The sequence below is a fragment of the Colletotrichum paranaense genome (assembly GCF_030867605.1).
Source record: "Colletotrichum paranaense strain IMI 384185 chromosome Unknown Scaffold_4.1, whole genome shotgun sequence".
NCBI lineage: Eukaryota > Fungi > Ascomycota > Sordariomycetes > Glomerellales > Glomerellaceae > Colletotrichum > Colletotrichum paranaense.
The window spans coordinates 1480449-1497157 of record NW_026848962.1 but is presented as its reverse complement, the minus strand read 5'-3'; the positions used below and the strand labels follow the sequence as shown (position 1 = coordinate 1497157).

General features: G+C 52.8%; 5 protein-coding genes across 5 annotated transcripts; 2 read left to right on the top strand and 3 right to left on the bottom strand.

Annotated features, from left to right (window-relative positions):
- Positions 1-124: 124 nt before the first annotated feature.
- Positions 125-1971, bottom strand: CPAR01_05487 (FAD binding domain-containing protein; the record flags this gene model as incomplete). The annotated part of the gene is made up of 3 exons (XM_060489765.1): positions 125-1373; positions 1437-1637; positions 1718-1971. 3 exons carry the CDS (start codon positions 1969-1971, stop codon positions 125-127), a joined length of 1704 nt encoding a protein of 567 aa, XP_060351231.1.
- Positions 1972-3438: 1467 nt separating this feature from the next.
- On the top strand, positions 3439-5066 carry CPAR01_05486 (CFEM domain-containing protein; the record flags this gene model as incomplete). Its single annotated transcript, XM_060489764.1, has 4 exons — positions 3439-3549; positions 3653-3788; positions 3856-4531; positions 4631-5066. 4 exons carry the CDS (start codon positions 3439-3441, stop codon positions 5064-5066), a joined length of 1359 nt encoding a protein of 452 aa, XP_060351230.1.
- Positions 5067-5692: 626 nt separating this feature from the next.
- Positions 5693-8276, bottom strand: CPAR01_05485 (B-cell lymphoma 3-encoded protein; the record flags this gene model as incomplete). The annotated part of the gene is made up of 6 exons (XM_060489763.1): positions 5693-5926; positions 6088-6888; positions 6937-7198; positions 7287-7640; positions 7703-8066; positions 8129-8276. The coding sequence occupies 6 exons, from the start codon at positions 8274-8276 to the stop codon at positions 5693-5695; spliced, it is 2163 nt and encodes a 720-aa protein (XP_060351229.1).
- Positions 8277-9516: 1240 nt separating this feature from the next.
- Positions 9517-11163, top strand: CPAR01_05484 (phosphatase DCR2; the record flags this gene model as incomplete). Its single annotated transcript, XM_060489762.1, has 1 exon — positions 9517-11163. One exon carries the CDS (start codon positions 9517-9519, stop codon positions 11161-11163), a length of 1647 nt encoding a protein of 548 aa, XP_060351228.1.
- A 455-nt stretch (positions 11164-11618) lies between these two features.
- Positions 11619-14199, bottom strand: CPAR01_05483 (ATP synthase F1; the record flags this gene model as incomplete). The annotated part of the gene is made up of 3 exons (XM_060489761.1): positions 11619-13327; positions 13390-13911; positions 13989-14199. 3 exons carry the CDS (start codon positions 14197-14199, stop codon positions 11619-11621), a joined length of 2442 nt encoding a protein of 813 aa, XP_060351227.1.
- Positions 14200-16709: the final 2510 nt, after the last annotated feature.

Genomic DNA, 16709 nt, shown 5'->3' with positions numbered 1-16709 from the left:
GGACGCGAAACCACCTCGAACTCTTCCATAATTAACGTGGCTCGCATTGCAAGATAGCTCACATTAAAAAGTTTCATGAAGCAGGTAGGTATTAATATGATTATGTCAACTATAGCGATACTACTCAAGCCCGGCACATCTGTCCGTTAGCTGCAACAGTCCACGCCTCGCTACCGACGCCCTTAAGGACGTAGAAGAGCGATTCAGGATCATACTTCTTCTTAATCGTGAGCAACTTGGCGTAGTTGGTACCAAAGAAGGCGTTCTGCCAATCCGGCTGCCTGAAGTCAGCCTCGTTCATGTACGAAGCGCTACCCGGAGTAACAGCCGTAATCCAAGGCATGAACTCCTCCGTCATGCGTTTCTGCGAAGCCTCCATATCGGCCCACGGCGCAGCATTGTCCCAGTTGGTGATGAGCTGGAGCTGCATGACGGCCTTGCGCCACGCCGGGTGGACCGAGTTCTCGGGCGCACCGGCGGGCTTGTTGTAGTGTCCGACGCTACCGGCGAGGAGGACGCCGTTGGCGGTCAGGTTCTGGACGACCTTTTGGTATTCTGCGTTGTTGTTCTCGATCGCTTCGCGGGGTATAAGACGACCACCGAACTGGTAGCGTGTCACCTCAAGGTTGCCTTGGGGAAGGGGACCCATGTAGCGGTCGTAGTGGTCGCGGTAAGACAGCTCGCTGTAAGCAACGGCCAGAGTGATACCAAGTTCTTCCTGGAGGGCCTTGGTGAAGGGCGCAAGGACGACGTCGCGAACGTAGGCAGCAGTCGAGTTCCAGACAGTCAAGGGACGAAGGACGAGGAACTGGGCGTTATGGAGGAAGACAGCAAAAGCGCCCTGGTCTGTCATGGCGGGCAGCAGCTTGTGGAACTTGGAGACAGCGGCGTTGAACTTCTCGGGCGTGGTCGTCGCGGCGAGAAGCTGGAAGGCAGCACCGCCGACGGTTTGGGCCGGGTAGGCACGGACGGTCAGGCCAGTGACGACGCCGAAAGTGCCGCCGCCGCCACCGCTGAGGGCCCAGTACAAGTCGGTGTTCTGTGTCGCAGAGGCGACGACAGTCTTACCGTCGGCGGTGACTACTTGGAAGGCGAGGGTCTGATCGGCTCCGAGACCGAACTGAGTTGACAAGGCAGAGTGGCCACCTCCCTGAGTGAAACCGCCAGCAAGGCCAACTGTGGCGCATTCACCAGAGACGACAGCAAGACCCTTTGCATGGGCAGCCTCAAGGATCTCGTAACCGAGGACACCGGCACCGACATTCACGGCCGGGCCGGTGTAGTACTTGTCAGACCATGTTGAGAAGTCAATGGTCTTCAAGTGGTTGGTCCAGATCGCAAGGGCCCCGGCACCGGTAGAACGTCCAAGGAAGCTAAAGAGAGGAAGCTGTCAGCTACTGTGGAGCGGGGCTTGTAGTCGAGATCAGGCTACTCACTCATGACCGGTGTTGCGGACGACGACTCGGAGGTTGTTGAGTTTGGCAAACGTGAGAGCAAGGCTGACGTCTGCGGTGCAGCGGACATCGACAGCGTAGCTAACATAGTTGCCGAGGGTGCAGGGGACAGCTCTGTCAGTAAAAGGGTCGCAGGACTGGTTGGCAAAGTAAGATTGCATAACAGAAGACGAGGAGGGAATGCTAAAACAATCATGTCAGCAACACACTCCGTCTGGAACAGGTTGGTTGAGGGGGTAAACCGAGGAATAGACGGGACTTACTGTGTCAAGGGGTTGGTCCAGGATGACTGCAGAGCAGCACAAGCCGCGGCATCGTATGTAGGATCATGGCAGGGCGATCCAATGGGCTTGGTGGCGACCAGACGCCCACCAACGGTTGCGTTGAGCAGGTTCCAGGCGGAGACTGAGGGCCAACAAGAGTCACCGGGCAGGCAGTGACATTGCTGCTTGGGGGTTGCTGCAGCTGTTGTGATGGTAGCCAAGGCGGTGGCTACGGCCAGATAAGAGAGCCTCATGTTGATGACTTGAGTTGGGCAAGCAGTCAAAAGGCCTAGAGATGGGAGAGGAGGTGGAGGGAGAGAGAGTGAGGGGTGGGTGACAGATTAGGTGCAAGCCACGAAAAGTGTGACTGGTTCTGGAACTCATATATCCCTCGCATCCATCATGCGGGATGCCAACATCTCTACCCCTGGAAGCACGAGGGCCTCGGCTTTTCGAGATGGATGTAAACTCCGCCTCCTTTCGAACTCGATACGGATTGTATTGGCAGCATTGCAACTGCGTTATCCAGAGTCGTATGTGGCAACTGCGTTGGAACTGTGTTGGTAATCTCCAGATCGATAGACTCACGGCTGCAATGCCCCAAGCCGGTCCGACTGACAGTCTGGAGTACGCGGACGGGAAGAAACCATGTCGGCCGAGACAGGGCTTTTTCGGGGTCCCCTTCATAAGAATAATGGAACTTCCTATTAAGGCGTGTGACATCCGACGAGCACCCGCATTCTTTCTGCGCAACCGTGGGGCCGGAGTCGACCGGGGTGAGGGACAGAGAACGGATGAGACACCAAGCGGCCCCGACAATGACAAGCCCAGTGTCAATCTGTTCGTGGGGGCCGACTAGTTCTTGGTCTCCCCCAGCTTGGAGCCCACAGATCTAAATGAAGTCCCAATGATTAAGGTTGAATTAAACAGAGACTAAAACGACAACACGAGCTTCTCCTGCATTCTAGCTCCAAGACGGCGGCTTCAAGCACTTCTTATCACAATTACCACAGAAGCCACCGCAAGAGGTGTGGAAAAAAAAGCCACCGCTACCAGATCTAATACTGAGTCAAAAAATGCGCCACTGAAGGAATATTCTCCAACGATTCCTTCACCCGCGATCTAGTAACGGGACTAATTTCCGAGACCCAGACGTCAGCCGCTGCTGTGCCGCCGGTGATTTCGATGCATTGCTGCACCTTTTTTTCCTGCAGGGGCTGCTTGGCCGGGGGCGCGAACGACGGGGTTGGTTCCCGTTTGGGGGAAGCCAAGAACCTACCAACCAGAAAACCAGACGGCTAGTTCGGAAAAGTTCCAGCTAAAGAGGGGGGCAGTATCAGCTTTCCCTAACGTACCCTAGTCTCGAAGGAGGACTTCGTAGACAAGAGCTCCGAAGTAGCTGCATCGGTTCGTGTCGCAGAAAGTGTTGGACCAAAGGAACAGCGTATCATCGTCCCCTCGAAGCGAAGGGAGAGTCGGGTAAAGTGGTAGACTAAGGGACTAGTGGTCAGTTATGGCGCGCCCTTGGGAATTCCTCGACAAGAGTTGGCGACTTGGCGATGAACCAAACCTGGGAGGTGGCCGGTCTGCCACATGGAGGACCAGGAATGTAATCTATGCAAGAAGCCCGTCCGATTTCATTTATGAAGAGAAGATCTTCCGGATCTCTGGGAATCCTCCAAGACGGAACCGCTGCTGCCCTTGCCCGCCCGTGAATAACAATGGCATCCTTCTTCCGCCTCGTGTTGGCGTTGCTCCTTGGCATCCTCGTCGCCGTACAGGCGCAGGAGACGACGATTTCTGCCACCAAGCTCACTTATCCAGCATGCGCTGTAAGCTTATTTCTCTTTCTCCCTTGGAACATTTTGACATCTCGGGGCGCCGTTGGGAAACCGTTGGAGGAAAGTGGCTAACCGGCTGGGCATTTTCCCATAGACAAAATGCATAGCTAGCGCTTTTGGTGGCGGCTACTGTGCTCCAACAAACCAGACTTGTATTTGCACGAACCAGCAATTCCAACTAAACGTCACGCTGTGTGTCTCGGCAAGTTGCACGATACCAGAAGCACTCGGTAAGTCCCTGATTCTCTCTGTCATTCGTTGATGAATGTCATGAAGGCTTACTAGAATTCACCACAGCCACGAAAAATGCGAGCTTAACAAACTGCGGCGCTCCCGTGCGTAATCGATCCGGCGAATATGTCGTCCTCTCCAACGTCATGGCCATCCTGGCAGCGGTCTGCGTTCTCAGCCGGTTCGGATACAAGATCTTTCTCGCGGGACTCGACGTCGGCTGGGATGACTGGTTCGTAATGGCGACGTTGATCGCAGCCATGCCGAGCGCCGTCATCACTGTTCACGGAACCACTGCGAACGGTCTGGGAAGAGACATTTGGACGCTGACGCCTGAGCAAATCACCAACGTCCTCTTTTACTTCTATATCATGGCCTGGCTGTACTTCTTGCAGGTGACGCTGGTCAAGCTCGCCATTATCTTCTTCTACATGCGCATCTTCCCCGCGCGAGAGGTTCAGCGCGTTCTCTGGGCGACGACAATCTTCATCATTGTCTGGGGGTTCGCGTTCGTCATCACTGCAGTTTTTCAGTGCAAGCCGATTCACTATTTCTGGGTCAAGTGGGATCGCATGCACGAGGGTAGTTGCGCAAACGCAAACGCCATCAGTTGGTCCAACGCCGCCATCAGCATCGCGCTGGATCTATGGATGCTCGCAATCCCCCTCTGGCAGTTGCGAGCTTTGCGACTGCACTGGAAGAAGAAGGTCGGAGTCGCGTTGATGTTCATCGTGGGCACATTGTAAGTTTCTTGACTCGCGCACACTACCAAGACCTGGGGTTACTGGGTCTTGGATTGTTTCTTCCGTGCGAGAAAAAACAAAAACTAACGTCGCATCAGTGTCACCGTCGTGAGCATCATCCGATTGCAGTCCCTGGTCGACTTTGCAAAGGGATCCAACGCTACCATGGACTTTATCGACGTTAGCGTGTGGAGCACGATTGAGATCTGCGTAGGCATCATGTGTGCGTGCTTGCCGTCCATCCGCATGATCTTGGTCAAGATCTTCCCGGCCATGTCCGGCTCGACACTTCGTAGCAAGGGACGTCAATATTACCAGCAGTATGGGAGCGACGTCAGGTCCAAGAATGCCGCTCAGCGCAGCCAGGCTCGGACTGTTGGTGTAGTCACCGTTGACCGGTCCAATTCCGTTCACGATGCGCATGATCGGCAGATCAAGTTCCAGAAGACGTTTACGGTATCCTATAGTGATAGCGACGAGGCGGATCTTGTGCCGATGAACAATCTCCAGAAGCCGGGAAGAGTTCATCGTTAGTGGATTTCAAAATCTGCTATTCGAGCGGGTGTTCGCGAGAGAGAATCTATAGAAATTTTGAAATAATCCGTGTTCTAAAAATCATACTACGATCAATGCGATCGAGCTGCAATGCCGATCGCGATTTTGGAGAGCGCTAATGACTCGACAATGAACGAGGCCAGGGTCACTGGCAGGGCTGCAAGGGACTCATGAGACTCCGAGCGTACTGGTGGGTATTGCTGATCCCAGCTACTCACTGCCGAGATGACCGAAAGAGACCTCTATCGAATTGATAGAGCATTTCCCTTGATTCCACATCTCCGATTTCTTGGTAATCTGGTTTCCAGTTGTTATCCAAGCCTAGGTATCGTCCCGAAGATCGACATTCTAAACGCAACTCGTCGGCTCCGAGTGACAAGTCTCATCTTAGCCTTCTGCTTACTCCCGGACCTCGTCCTCCGCATCTACGAACTCATCGTCAGGTGACACCTCACCGCCACTCGGATCAATAAACACATAGCTGGCCGTAGATATTTTCAATGGCCCCACTCATCTTCAGATGCAACTATCGTCGATTCATCGTCGGCGTCTTGTCCCGTCAGACCCTGAAACGGCAACTCCTGCCCTCGTGCAGAGTTCATCAATCAGACCCATGCAAGCTTCTCTGATTCGAATGGCTTACGGGTAACGGCGCAGTGGTTGTCGCGGCATCTGACGAAACACTCGTTGGGAGTGTGCCCATCTTTGTCTCTGATCGCCGTATCCACGCCACAGAGATTGGCGGATGCTAGGATGTCCATCGCCTCCGTGCTCCCATGTAAAGCTGTCAGGTGGAGCAAGCTCCTCTTATTGTTGTTCAAGAGGCTCAGTCTTTCGGGCTGCACCAAACTTTCATTAGGCACCGAGATTGCGATTCCTGGCAAAGAGATAATTTGATAGAATCGTGGTTATCACCGGGTTCCTTCGAAATGACTTGAGTTACCCCTGATAGTACCGCATACGGACTACCTTACCTCAAATAGTAAAGCGGAAGACTCACCGGGAAGCCCTGAAGGTAAGGAGCCATCACCTTCAATACTGCAAGGCTGTTGTTTGCGATGGCTTGCCCGAGCGGCGTGTCGCCTGTATGATTCCTGGTAAGTAAGAAGTGACTGTATTCTCTCAGTAGAATCTCGACGAGGTCTTCCTGATCGGACACACAAGCATGATGCATGATATTCGCCGCTTCATCATCGCTGATGTGCACATCAGCCCCCTTGCGCAACAAGTACTTCAGTATCTCCGGACTACTCATGTGCATCATGGGTGTTCGCATGTGCTTATCAAGGGCGTTGACGTCTATCCCTACGTCGAGCAGTGCAACGATGCTATCAAAATCGTCCGCCCAGCATGCACAGTGCAGCGCCGTGAACCCACAAAGGTCTCTGGCTTGGACATCGGCGCTCCATGGGTCCTGAGTAATGAGCCGGATAGCGTCTGATTTGCCGTTCTCAGCTAGCCAGTGGAGCGGAGTCCGGCCGAGGATGTCCTTCGTGTTGATATCTGAGTACTCGGATTCTCGTAGAAGGGCTTCCGTTATTTCCAGACCATGTCGCGCTCCCAAAGCGGCGACTTTGTGAAGATTGGTCCAGCCTAGCCTATCGGCAAGATCCTCTGTATCAACTGGGAGGTTGTATTCTTGGCTTCCTCTGCGAGTAAGGACAGTGATGGCTGCGGACTTTTGGTTTTCATCTGCGAGATTCTCGTCCATGCCTTCATTCTTGAGGAAGTTGAAGACGGCTGGCTGATGAATCTTAGCAGCGACCTGGCATTCGAGATAGTAAATCAGCACGATTCCGCACTAAGGTATTCCACAAGGTACGTCGGAATGCAGTTTGAGTAGTCTTACGTGCATAATGGATTGGCCCCATTGATTCCTGACATACATCAGATTCCGGTCTTTCGATAGTAACTCCCGCAACTGCCCGAGATTTCCGGCCATCACGAGCGGCCAGACAATATGGTCCTCTTCCGGGACGATCAGCGGCACGTTGACTGAAACCTTTGCCCCAGCATCGAAGACGTTCTCCAGGTTAACGGAAGCCATTATCGCTCTCGAAACCAGCCAGGGTGGGAAGTAGCAGGTGATGTTGTGTTTACTCAGGCTCTTCCTACATGGTGCATAGTTACAAGGTCGCATTGATATTGACGAGTCGAAACTCCAGTGGAGCTGGCCGACGACGTTTCTCAGCCACGGACGGGGGTGTACGGACCGCTGCCCGGGTGTGACATCGGCATCGGCACCCTCGCGGACATCGATGCGAGTTTACACTCGCAGAGATGAGAACAGCTGGACTGTTGGCTGATACCCCGCTGTTGGCCACTTGTAAATCGGGCTCGCTCGTCGATATTTGTCCTGGACTCAGGTTCTGGGCCTGCTCAATCAGAGGCTGCATGGAACGAAGAAGGTTATGTTGCATAGCGTTCAAACTCTGAAAGCCGATCTGCATGTCTTTTTGGGTTTTATGCTGTTGCTCTTGCAGGGCACAAATGGCATTATGGCTTGCGACTGTTACACTCTGGATTTGAAGGACTGTTGTTGTGAGGAGCTCTCTGTTGCGGGGTAAGCATGCCAGCTTGGCTTTCGAAAATCGTTGGATCAATGGCTCACTTACTTGTTGTCTAGTTGAAGTAAATCGAGTTGAGTCCGTAAAATATCGCATGAATCTCGAATGTTCATCTTGATGCGTTGGATATCGGCTTCCGATTGCAGCATCCTTGCTCGCTTGACTTTGGTAACAACATTTCCATCCTCGGTTTGCCGACACGAAAGTCGGGTGCTGATGCATTCAAAAAGACCATTAGTTCTGGCTGAGATAGCGACGCGATTACTTGTGACCACCCACTGAACTAGCAATTCAAACTCTGTCACGCGCTCTTTGATGGCTTTGAGGACATGAACAATGGATGGTGGTATTGGATCTTCATGACTATCTCTGTGCCGGCTACGGAGACAGGCCTCTGTATCCAGAAGTAAACCTATGGCTAGATTAGCGCCTCTGAACTGTTACGTACCAAGCTGCAGGGTAAGCTCAACTCACCTCGTAATATCTCGGCATCGGTAATGAGCTGCTTGAATATTTCTGGTGCTTCCCATAATGACTTGAGCGCGCCTAAAGCTAGCCCTGAGCCTTTGCCAGTCAGTTGAAGTATCGTGAGAACGCTGGTTGTGATCGACAAGGGATCCATTTTGGCGCGATGTTGTCCGCATCGTTCTGTTGAAGATTACGAGGAGAATCCTTTTACACACCTGAAGTGGAAAAGGTCTGCACTTCTATGAAGAACATACCGCCAGGACAACAATCGGGCCTTGGAACCACTTCAGGCTTCTCTAAGAGATCGAAAATTTACAGCCCTCTTTACTTGTATTACACCAGAGGCAGGCTATGGTGTGGAGGGTGGTCAGCCCATTTCATGTGGCAGCGTCGGCAGTCGTTATCAACGCTGGAGCCGGAGCAGCGGGCCAAACACAATGGCCGTTACAGAACGTGGTACAGGTCGTTCCATGCTGTTCAGCTACACAGAGTACTAACAGAGCGACCGGGAGTGGGATCCTTCGACTTGACCTCTCCAGTGTGGTTGGTAGTTAAGCAAGGTCCCTACCAAGAACAGTGTGATCAAGACGTGTTATCCTGCGCGAGTGATATGCCAGAAGACCCTCGGAGTGGCTGGTTCAAGTCAGGGCGGAAAGTCGTTGGCGACAATTTCTTCGCACTATGACCCGTTCCAAGTGATCATCCGTCGACCTTCGGTGTGTCGGATTTGCGAATATGGTTGGCATCACGCCTCAGGACTTGATGTTACGAAAAAGGATACATTGTGGACTGAGGTGGTGACTGGCTCATGAGGCCGTTTTCTCAATGCCCTGTTGACTGCGAACATTTCAAGTTATTAAAAGCGGATTTAAGAAAAGAACAAAGAGCCCTAGCATGATCGCCTTGCTTCGCGACTCTTGCGATTATGGACAGCACCACGGGAGGTGTATTGTCACTCACGATTGATCATTGGAGCATATGGATATTTCCACTTCCAGCCTCTGAAGATGTTGCTTGGCAATACTTCCCCCTGACGCCGCCCATCAGATTTTGATCCGCCTCCGGTCGAAACCAGACTGAGCGAGCTGGTGGAGTCCTAACACATCGCCCGGAGCTTTTGGTCAGATTGGTTGTAGTTACACAATGGTCGTCTAGGTCTCATTGGTTGGTGTTCCGTGAGAGATGGGATACCGGTAGCCGCCAGCCTCCAGAAATTCACCAATTCGAGGGCGGGAAGTTGCGCATGTTGGGTCACATGATACTAGAATCAGGCAACCACCTCACTATGATGACACTCGCTTGCCCCGCATTCTTTTTGTTCCTTTTGCACGTTTATCCTGAGCTCAACGGCGAGGCGTTCGGTCGAAGCTTGACGTCATCCAACCAATTCAGAAATGAAGCAACTTCACACCGTGATAACAGATTTATCTGTCACATCCTGTGCCTCACCTGGCGTCCCAGTCGCCTGCCCTCTGGAAAAGAGGACATGGAATCGACTCGAGAAAGATCTCTACCTTCACGCAGGCGAGCAGGCAGCATGGATATACCTTGAAGAAAGGGATACGGCCGATGTTGTCAATGGCAATCGCGTCATCACGGATATCTGGGTCGGCGCCACGAAGCCCCCCGGTGATGGCGAGGACGGCTGGGAGCAACGATCCTGCGGCATTTGGATCCTGAGAAGTCACTACACTGACCACTATTTGAGATTATTGACAGGTATTGACGTTCTCTTCGGAACGGATGCTGTCGACCCACGACCAGGCTGGACACTATTACCCGCACCCCTCCAACTTGAGGATCAACCGGACGTGCCCGCACCGAGGCTTTCAGCGCGATTTGGTCCACCAATACCCAGACCTGACGACCCGAATGCGCCTTTACGTGTCAACAAAGACGGAAAATTCAAGATCGTCCAGATTTCCGACACGCACATGGTCACGGGTGCTGGAGTTTGCAACGATGCCATCGACGCAAATGGTCAACCTTTACCTAGTATTGAAGCTGATCCGAACACGATTAAGTTCATTGGGGAAATTTTGGACGTCGAGAAACCCGACTTGGTGATTCTCAGCGGGGACCAAGTACATCATGATATACCAGACACACAATCCCCTTTGTTCAAGGTTGTGTCACCTTTGATTAGTCGATCGATTCCTTTCGCGATGGTTTTTGGAAATCATGACGATGAGGGCACCTACGCGCTGTCGCGTATGTCTCGAAGCACCTTTTCTGTTCAATTTTCTGTGCTGACACTTGTTGACGTAGGCGGAAAGCAAATGGCAATACTGCAAGATCTCCCATTTTGTCTAGCACAGGCTGGGCCCGATTCAGTAGATGGTGTGGGCAACTACTATCTCCAACTCTTTTCCAGCGACGAAAAGCAGGTCCCATTAGCAACAATCTTCTTTTTCGACTCTCATGGGCAAATCACGAGTGATGACAAGAATCCCGACTACGAACCAATCCAGCAGAGTCAAATCGACTGGTTCACCTCCACTTCACGGCATCTAAAAAAGACCCGCATTGCAAAGAGAGACGCTAGCTCTCCCTTTCTTTCTTTGGCTTTCATGCACATACCCTTCCCCGAATACGCAGGAGACGATTTGTCGATAAGCGGTGGCAAGCGGAGAGAACCAACCGAAGGCCCCAGCATCAACACGCATCTTTACGATGCTCTGGTGCAAGAAGAGGTGTCTGCGGTGGGCTGTGGGCACGATCATGTCAACGACTTCTGCGCTTTATTGCCGAAGTTGCAGCGAGGTCATTTGGTAGAACGTAACGATCAATCGGTCAAGCATGGCCCGTGGCTCTGTTACAATGGAGGTAGCGGGTTCGGGGGTTACTGTTCCTATGATGAAAATCGTTACTACAGAAGGACACGAGTCTGGGAGATCGACGCGAACAAGGGCGATTTGAAGACATGGAAGCGCATCGAGTACTCCGGTAACCGATTCGAGGAAGTAGTACTTGTAGAAGGTGGCCGAACCACAGCTCCCTCAACAATGTTAGAAACCGAAAAGACATGCAGAATCCTGTAGAGAACGAGATCCCATGCTCCGCAGAAACGTCTTAGGAGAAATAATACACAATACGGTGTTGGTCATGTGATTTGAGAAGGGCAGTGATTTTATTGGATTGAGAGATGGAAAAACCACAGGCTCTGAGTACGATATGCGTAGCCAAAGTCCGAGGCCAAACACCACACAATCCTGCAAACGATAGAAGACCAGATACAAGTACAAGCACAAAATTGTCCAAGCCAATCAAGCTGAGTGAAACAATACAGCCTCGTGTGACTGTGGATGTTCCAAACTCGCGAAGTCGAATCGAAAAGCCATCGATGGCAAGAATCCCACGCTCCTCCGCCATTGGCATCATCAACCGGAACCTCTGCCACAGTCGGTAAAGCGTGACCAACTCATCCATCATCAGTACGTGGGAATGACCTGTCGTTAGTCGTAGCGAATTAGCACATTGTTATCCACGCATCAAATCAAAGATCCTCGTCGTCCATCATGCAGAGGCCGTCGTCGTTCGAGTCCCAGGACTTGCGCTTGTGGAGCGAAGGCACCCATGTACTCTCACGGGACTTGAGGAGCTCCTCCAGGGTGGCGTTCACGTGGTCGGAATCATCAGGGCTGTTGCTCACCTTCGCTCCCTTGTAGGACTGACCCGACGCGGTAAGCAAGTCTGCGACGGACCTCTTGGTCCTAATGACACTGGTAGTGCTGGTGATGTTGTTGCGGGGAGCCGAGTCGGCGCTCTCCTGTCCGACGGCGCTCTTGATCTTCTGGGAAGCAGCGTCGACGATGACGGGGACGACCTTGCGCATGGCAGTCTTGGCGATGTCCAGCACGGAGGGGGCAATCTTCTGGACGCCAGCCTTAATGACGTCGAAGAAACCCTCCTCGCCGTTTTGGGGCTCGCTGACGCGAAGGCGGTCGAGCTTCTCCTTAGGCAGAGCCATGAGGGTCTGCAGAGCGGCTTCTGCGGCAGCAGCACGCTTGAACGCGAGGAGTGTGGCATACTCGTGAGAGCCGACGGCGGGGGTGTCGAAGGAGGACTCTGCGCCACCACCGAGACGGCCGATGACGCCGGAGAGTGCTCCCTGAGCGGCACTCGCAATGAAGGGCTTGGCGAAGCTGATGCCCTTGCTCAAGACGGAGCCGAGGGAGTCAAAGAAGCCCTCTTCACCCGAGACCGGACGAGTGGGTGCCAGCAGGCCCTGAACGAAGGCTCCTTGCGAACCCTGCTGGTTGTACTGGAGCCCCCTGAGCTGCTCGCGAGGAAGCTCGATATCAGATTCCTGGAATCCAGAGGCTCCTCGTTCCTGGATCTTGGCCATCTGGCGATGAGCCAGGTGAAGCCCGGCCTCAGTGAGCTGGGGCTGAGCAACCTTGGCGATGGCATCCAACTTGGGTCTGAAGGCGTTGTACTTCGAGTTGATGGTGTGGAGGATCTCAGCTGTCTCGGGGGTATCCTCGAGCTTCAGTAGGGCCTGAAGCGACGCCTCGGCGAGCACCGCGCGCTCAGTGGCGCCCGAGTTGATCGCGGTCTCGACCGCGGCAGTCGCCTTGCCGTCCTCGAGGGCGCTTTCGGCACCTCCGACAGTCGAAAGGATGCCGCCAGCGATGGCACCGATGGGCCCACCAATGGGGCCAAGGAAAGGAGTGACAGTCGAGACGACAGGTCCGGCGACCTTGGCGATCGACCTGATGATATCGAAGAAGCCCTCCTCATCCGAGCTCTCCTGGAGACCCGTGCCCGAGTTGTAGTGGGTCGGCTGCGGGGGAGAAGACACGTTCTCCTGGCGAAAGCCGTTGTAGCCGTTGCTGTGTCCGTTGGAGGCACCATTAGAATATCCGTTGCCGTTACCGTTGTACGTGTTGCCGTTGCCGTAACCGTTGGAATAGGGGGCGCTGCCGTTCTTGACCTGCCCGTTGCTGGGCGCGCCGTTGGAGGCGCTGATGTTGCTGCTGGGACGAGCATTGCCGTTGGCAGTGAGAACCTTGATACCCTGGCGCTGTGCTTGTGGGAACTGGGGGCTGTTGAAGAGATCGAGGAAAGCATGGTAGTTGTTACCATAGGGGCCGCCAATGGAGTTGCCAGAGTTGCTCTCGTCGCCACCACCACCGTAGCAGTGAGTGCCAATGGACACCAGCGCGTTGTTCTCAACCTGGAAGATTGGGGCACCAGACTGGCCTGTTTTCATGTATCTGTCAGCATGTTACCATAGGAGCAGAAGAGACACTTTGTCAACTTACCGGCGAAAGTCGAGACCTGGTACTCAATCATGCGGCGCTCGCTCTTCTTGAGGTCATACTCAGTAGGCGCGAACTCCTCGTACATCTGGGCACCCTTCTCTCCGCTCTGTCCGTTCTGGCCCTCGAGGTATTTGTCACCAGGGTATCCAACAACACCAATGTTGGCGTTCTTGGCGAACAAAGGAGTCTCCTTGAACGGGATGTTTCGGAGGTTTCCGGTGAAGGGACGGTTGACCTTGATGAAGGCAACATCGTGTCTGCGGTTGCCGGCAGCCTCGATCCACTCAGCGGTGGTGATGATACGCTCGCCGAAACGGGCTTGGACGTTGGGGGTGCCAATGGACGCGCGGCCAGAGTATCCAATGTAGCACTTGATTTCCGTAGCGCTCTGGAGGCGGTGACCCCAGTCGTAGACGACATGACCGGCGGTGACGACGGTATCCGGGCTGATAAGCCAGCCGGAGCCCATCATCCAGACGCTGCCGTTGCCCTTGTTGAAGCAAGCCTGGATCTTAACGACAGCTGGAGTTCCTTGTGTCAGCTTTGCCTGATGCCAGGGGACTATAGATGGGGGTTTTGTAGGATATTGAAGGGCTTACATCGGAACTTGCCACCATCAGCAAAGCTCTGAGGCTCGACGCGACGACGCTTGTCATCGTCGAAGACGGACTCAGTGCCGTTGCTGCCATCATCGGGCAAGATGGCAGACTCGGCAGGGAGATCAGGGTTGGAGGACTTCAAGCTCCAGACCGCAGCGCGAGGAGCGCCGCTGGTGGCGATGGAAGTGTTGGAAGGGGCGTTGTAAGACATTGTTTGGTAGGGAATGGCTTCGTAGTGAATGACTTTTCTCCTGGGTTTTGCTGGGCAGATGTTACTGAGAGCGAAAAGAAGACCCAAAAGTCGATTGACCAATGAGAATGAATATGAGAACAAAAGTTGGAAAGTATGCTTGTTTGCGAGAATCTTGGCGAACTGATAGTGATTGGAAGCTGGTGATAACAGGAAAGAGTTGTCAGGATGGGGTGGTTTCGATGGAGGCTTTTATAGTTTGAGATGAAGCCAGCAGTTTGGATTTCGCAAGACTCGGTTGATCATCTTGCCACTCAGCTATCAGCCGCAGCTTAGCACCCGTGTCGTGACTAGAGTAGCTGTGTGATCCAAAATGGTGGTGGAAGGTTCAGCCAGCCTCTTCGCGATACAAATCACAACTTCCACTTCTCCAGGGGTAAAGTCGAGGCACACATGAGCTTTTCCTCCCTTGCCTCGCCTCACTGGCGTCCATACCAGCTTCAGTTGAGGCGATATTCAAAAAACATCCAATGGCTTGAGTGGTTCGTACTCCTCCTCGGGTGTAGAATCCTTGAATGGTTTAGGAAGCTGTCGCGATCTTCGCCACTTAGAACCCACGACGATCATTTTGGCGCTATCTCGCGCACCTTGTGAACACAAACTTGGAATTTGAAGGAACGACCTGACTTACTGCTGTCTGAATACCTCAGCACGATACGGGCATGTATACAACGTATAATCATCATGTACGCATATGCCATACCATCGGCATCCGCGCTGAAAATTTCCCCCTCTGCGAGGAAAGCCCAAGAGGCTGGCTGACCTCAATGTCAGTTCGGAATATGTGATCCGAGGCGTCATCCCAAGCGCTGGATAGAAGCGGGTATGCAAGGCACATTGCTCGTCGCCTTATTTGGGATATTTTCGCTGGAACAGGCAAGTCCAGAACTTTTGAGGCGGTTGCATATCACGGCTTTTCCCCAAACTGAGTCCATAGATCACACTCAGACGTAGTTCCGAATTCTTCCACATTGCTTTTCCGCTGCCACAGCCAACTCTCATTCGTCAAGGGTCTGAAAAGCGTTCTTGAGGGAACCCGTGTGGCTGCCTGTAGTGAAATAGTGACCAACGTGATAGAGAGGGTTTCGTGCCCATCGCTTGACGGCATTTCACTAACATTGCAGGGGTAGAGCTGCGGTCACGACCATATGTGGATGAGGCGTAGCTCAAATAGGTAGCTTCTCGGCCCGCCCACGGCCCCGCGGTTCTGGCCCTTCCCGTCCCCACTCACATACCTTGCAGCTCAGCTGAATTCAGCCAGCCGCCGACGACTGAGCTGAACTAATTGGAACTTACTAAACCCTTTCGCAGTAGCCGGCTGCACTTTCTGAGAGCACAATAGAACCCTGATTTGCGGGGACCAATCAGTCAATAAGTGTGATGCCGCGCGGCGTGTGATTCGAGAAGCGCTGGTATGAAGGGGCAAGGCACAGCTAAACCACAACACTGAAAGACACGGTGACGATTATATCATCGCGTGGTGAAGGTCGAAGACTGTGGGCCTGGGTCACTGCAGAAAGAGGTATTCAAGTGAGAAACTAGGAGAAAAAGTGTTGAGAGCAATTCAGAGACGATGCATATATGGTCTGGTTCATTATCCATGGGTCAAGCATACAGCTCAGCCAGGCTTATATCTCAATGAGTTGCACTCAGTAACACGAGTATGTGAATTGCCTTATGTGACATGAATCACAATAGTGGAGATGACATTTGGCGACTTGATTCTCGATCTTCAGTGCGAAGAGGGTGGCAGACGTAGTGAGAATTATTGACAAGTGGAATAAAGTGTGGAGGAAGAGGACTATCAAAGCTCGGCGGCAACCGTACCAGGCACTGATGTGGAAAGTACGTCAACAGACGAAGAGACGCGAAGACTGAGGGAGAAAGACCGGGTCTGGTCAACTGTCGCATTATGTCGCCGCCGCAAAAAATGCAAGACGATGTGTGGTGAGGTTACGGTAGTACGTCCAAGTATCCTGTATTGCAGTAGCACTCATTATAGAATGTCGATAGTCATGACTTTGAGTGTAATCTGGCCTATTCCACTATGGTATTGGACTCAAAGAAATAAGGACCACTGTAGATACATCCACGTTGCAATATTGAATTCACGACGAGTGTCCTGAAAATAAGTCAATCAATTGCACACATAGCATTCATATGGGGCCTGTGTCTATCATTAGGATCGAGCTCAGTTCATCCACCCCTAAGAAGCTTCATCACATAGAATTTTCGAGATCGAATATGCCGGAAGGTCTACTCATATCAGATCAATCGTGACTTGTCAGGCTATTGTTTGCGTATAGTGAGTATTGATCTGACCAAGACCACTCACGAGTTCACTATTGGGAGGTGGGAATCTGCAGTGATTATGCCTTCCAACGAAGAGTAAAGAGGCTCTTCTGAAGTTTCAGAGGGTCTTTGGGTCGAGTGATACCTAGTGCTGTGGAAGCACCCGAAGTGCGATTCAA